At 42.3% G+C, this 5000-nt stretch overlaps 1 protein-coding gene across 1 annotated transcript in view; it reads right to left on the reverse strand.

The window, feature by feature from the left end:
• The window catches only part of LOC119584773 (putative neural-cadherin 2), a 47988-nt gene that overhangs the window by 30201 nt on the left and 12787 nt on the right, over positions 1-5000 (reverse strand). Inside the window, exon 4 of the mRNA XM_037933423.1 lies at positions 908-2240. Coding sequence (XP_037789351.1) covers positions 908-2240 — 1333 coding nt within the window. The remainder of the gene's footprint in view (positions 1-907; positions 2241-5000) is intronic.

The raw sequence follows: 5000 nt of genomic DNA on the forward strand, positions 1-5000 counted from the left end.
ATTATCATTTTCATCATCATATTAATTATCTTAATGACATCATTATTACCTTCATCATTAGCATCATTATCATTGTCATTATCATTATCATTATCATTATCATTATCATCATCATCATCATTATCATTACCATTATTATTATCATTATCATCATCATCATTATCATCATCATCATCATCATTATCATTATCATCATCATCATCATCATTATCATTATCATCATCATCATCATTAATACTATAATTATTTTATCTTCCTCCCCCTCCTCATCATTATAACCATCATCACTATATTTTCAGGGTTTCAGAGCCTCACTTATGGAACACACCTTTGTCTCTTACATGGTCTGAAACCTCTGTTATCATCACCATTATTTTTTTCTGATAATGGTAATAATGATAATAATTATTATAACAAAGACGATAATGATAATGATGATGATAATTATTATAATAAAGACGATAATGATAATGATGATAATAATAGTGATAATAATAATGCTGGTCAAAATAGGAATTACTATTACCATAATCATTATTATGACATCAATATTAGTGTTATCGTTATCATTATTACCAAACCTATCAATCATCATTATTATCATTATAATTCCCATTACAGTAATGACAATTATAATCCTAATATGATGATAATGATGATGGTGATTATAAGTATAATAATAGAAGTAAAGTAATCATAAAGATATTAATAAGGATAATTACTGTGGCAATGATGATGATAGATATTACCATGATCTTTATCATAATTAATATTACTTTTATTATTTTTGCAATTACTATCATTGTTCTAGTCATCATCATTATTAATAGAATTATTGTCATTGCAATTATCCCTATGACTCATCCTTATGATCTAGCACTATCAGGCACCGCGCCATCCCTCTCACCCGCGGGTCCGTTCTCCTGCACCGCGCCGTACATGGTGGCGTTGGGGAACACCGGAGCGTTGTCGTTGATGTCCTTGACGAGCACCGTGACCTCTGTCTCTGCGAAGTGCGTGTCCTCCAGCCTGAGTACTTGTCCTCGCACTTCCCACCTTCCTCCTTCTCCTGCAGCGTCGTCCCCTCCTACGGCCGTCTGGAAGTCCCGGTCAGTGACGTTGTAGTGACTTCGGTTCCTGTCGAAGATGCTCACGAACTTGCACCTCCTGGCGTCTGACAGAAGGTCGCGCTGGTCCACCAGGTAGCTCAGGTAATGCTTATTCCAGTGGAAGCTCGAGGCTCGGGCGGATCTGGACACTCTGATGCTCTCTTCGAGGAGGAGCGGGTCTGAGACAAGAGGGACGTCAGCGCCTTCTACAGGGGCTTCTAGGTTGTTCAAACTACTGCTCGTACGCCCTCTTCGGTTTTTGAAACTTCTGGATGCTACGGTGGGCAGGTAATGAACCTGGGTTCCTTTTTTAGGCAGTCCCTTAGTCTGGTCTTGAATGGCTCTCGGGACCTCATCGAGAGCCCCTCGACTCCGCCAAGGTAAGTCTGGGGAAGAGAAGACTCTAGCCTCGCTCATCACCTTCCCTTCCGCTGAGGCTTCGATGGCCTTACGCCTTGGCTTCGGAGTGTATAACGTGTCCTGGTCGTCCTCCGGCGTGGGCTGGAGACGGGAGAGTGGAGGCAAAGGGTCCTCTCGCTGAGGTATATGGTGTCCCGGCCGCCTCTGCTCTTCGATAGAAGCACTGTGGATTTCATTGTCATTTTGCAGTGGATCTTTAGATGAAAACTCTCCTGTCTGTCGTTTTCTCTTCCTTTTAGATCCAGCAAAGTTAACATTTTGATGAGAATCATACCGAAATTCATCAGGGAGCGCATGCCGTCCTTGAGGCGCTTCTTTCCACCTCGTCGTGGAGACAAGGGTTTCTTTGGGCTCTGTTATCGCTTCCTCTCCTACATCCTTCGCTCCTGAGACCTCCCTCTTCCTGATTTCCCTCCACCTCGTGCTCCCAGACAGCCAGTGCCTTCGCCTCTTGCCGGTCTGTTTGCCGCTGTCACTGTACCTGGAGAAGTCCCCAGCGTTCCCGTCCAAGAGATAGCGAAGCGACTTAGGGCTGCCCTGCCAGGCTCCTCCCTCGGCTTCCGTCGCCTCCAGGTTGAATCTAGGACCTCGCTGAGAGGGCCGCGGGGGCTCGGGTCTGCCTCTGGATCGGGAGAAAATCCTTTGGCCATCCTGCACCCGCACCTTCACCCTCCAGACGCCCTTCCCGTTGGGCGGGTCGCGGTCGAGAGCCTAAGGAGAGAGTGAAAAATTTGTTAACTATTTTCATTTTCATCTATATTACTAAACTGAATTCACTATATATTTTACATCTTTTTTATCCTACGAATTATGTGTGAGGGGATATAAGCGAGGATTAATTAATCAGATATCTTTAAATGTCAGCGAGAAAGCAAAATGTCATGATGATGAAATGGGCCTACTGAAAATGATACTACTACTACTACTACTAACAATCATTATCTTCATAATGGTAATGATGAAAATAATAGTGGTAGTAATGAGTATAACAATAATAACAATAAAAATGCCACCACCAACAATAATTATAATAATGATGTTGATAATGACGATAATAATGATAGTGCTGATAATATTAATAACAACGATGCCAACAACAAAAATGTAGAGATACTGATAAAGATTAATAATGATAGCGATCAATGAAAATGATCTTAACAATAACAAAAATAATATTGATGATAATAATAGTGGAACGTACAGTAACCATAAAAATGATAGTTACAATAACGATAATAATAATAATAATGAATAAGAAATTAACTAAGAGATAAAGGAAGATAGCAAGTGAATGACAAATGAACAAAAAAACAAATACACATGCACAAAAAAGAATATAAACAAGAAAAGAATTGAACCTAAGGAAGAAAATAAACCAATAATTGGAGAAGATTCACAAAGTAGAAACAATCAGTCGTTAAATGCACTGGTCCCTCTAACTTCTATTTTCATCCACGAGGGTCCCATTTGTCGAGCCACCAGATGTGGGCCGAGATTTGGTCAATTTCCCAAGCCACGAGTTTCGAAGTCGGCCAATAGGCCTCCTCTGTCGGGGATGGTCTATGGAGGAGACAGTCTGATGGATGGAACTGACGTCAGGGAATTGAGGTATATATCTGTATAGCAGTACTTGGCATTCCCGGATTGTGCAAGCAGCAGTTTCAGCCTCATAAGGATTCACTGAGTGCAACTGTATAATTGTTACGGAAGGCATCAACATATGATTTTACGGCACTAGATACAGTTTCTGAACAATAAATCCAGCAAAATCTTGACACTGATGATCGAGAGCTTGTTCCCTATGGACAGTAAATATAACCTCTAGATATTCCTGTTGAGATAGTTCACAATTCCTGCTGACAGACCTATCATCCTTTTAATTTCCAGATCTGAGAGTCAAATTACACTAACAAGACATAGAAACATCTAGGCGACAAAAGTTTACACTGCAATTACTTACTAACTGGTTAGGGTCTAGCAATGCCCAAAAGTCCTTGACCTTGAGTCTGAGTCTTCTGAAACTTAGACAGGAGAGCAAAACCGTCGGCAAAGTCAAGCTCTGTGGCCCTGATATTACACACGTTGCCCTTTACTGTCTTTTCAGTTCAAGCATGTGTTAAAAGGTTCAGTGATCTTTGATGAAATTCCTGTAACTCTCAGGTTTTCCGAGTGCTTCACTTTGCAATGAGCTGAACAAATTTTGGGGGCTAATATAGCCTAGAAGCCTCCCATGACCACTTTCACGACAGATCTCTACAATTACTCGAAGTAAATAGCCAGAGGGAATCCACATAACTCAGGTCTCTGGTCTTCATAAGTTGGTCTCTGATAATACATTTCAGGGGGAAATGCTGCGTAATGAAATAATAATAGCCTTTATTGCTGCTACACACCCAGCCATCCTATTTCCACTTCCACAGAGGATTGATCACACCTCTCACATGTTAAGGAGACTGATACTAGATTGCCTGATCAAAACCAGGACAGCTTTCCACCATCAAGCTCACCGCTAAAGTTCAACAATTCAACCTTTCCACCCTTCACCTCGGCCAGAGTAGGTGATTCCCTGCTGCTAGGAGTTCAGGGACCGGAGCCACAAGACTACCTACAATACTGCTATCCATCAGCATCTCAACCTGATAGAAATGCCCATTATGCGTGCACATTAGGATCTGAGACAAACATCCATCAGGTCTTCTGATATGCAGACTGAACTGATCAGCGAAAGCCATAACAAATGTCAAATCCCTGGACACACTCCTCTCTCTCGTGCTGGAGTGGCCACTGGGTGGGTGATCAGCGAAAGCCATAACAAATGTCAAATCCCTGGACACACTCCTCTCTCTCGTGCTGGAGTGGCCACTGGGTGGGTGATCAGCGAAAGCCATAACACATGTCAAATCCCTGGACACACTCCTCTCTCTCGTGCTGGAGTGGCCACTGGGTGGGTGATAATGAACCCACAGGTCAGTCACAGTTATTTTATGATTGAGATTACAGAACTCGCCATGCCAATAAACTCTGTAGCTCTGAGGGATCTGCTGATGAATGTTAACAAAGATGTGGTTGATCTCCTAGTTATGTTGCCTTCCTATTTTCAAACAAGCCAAATGATGCAACTCAGTAGCGATAGATCCTCAATCTCTAGGAGGATGTTACTACGGGGGCCACTGATGTCTCATATCTACCTCGATAACAATCAGATGCCACATTCAGGGTGTGAGGGGAACCAGGCTCTTCCTCGTCATCTCTCTCAAACGTTTAACTGGGACTGTAGGGTAACCAGTTAGCACGAGGAAGCTCTGGACTATGATGGGGATGCCTGTGCAATGTCACCCCTTTTTTCGCGCCATCCTTGAACCAATACATATACACAAAAGAAACAAATAACAAATGAACGCAACGAGAAAAGCCACAAAACAGAAGGGAAAGGTTAAAGCAATACAGAGGTCCGCAATAAGCACACTCATA

The sequence above is a fragment of the Penaeus monodon genome, chromosome 18, assembly GCF_015228065.2.
Source record: "Penaeus monodon isolate SGIC_2016 chromosome 18, NSTDA_Pmon_1, whole genome shotgun sequence".
Lineage (NCBI taxonomy): Eukaryota > Metazoa > Arthropoda > Malacostraca > Decapoda > Penaeidae > Penaeus > Penaeus monodon.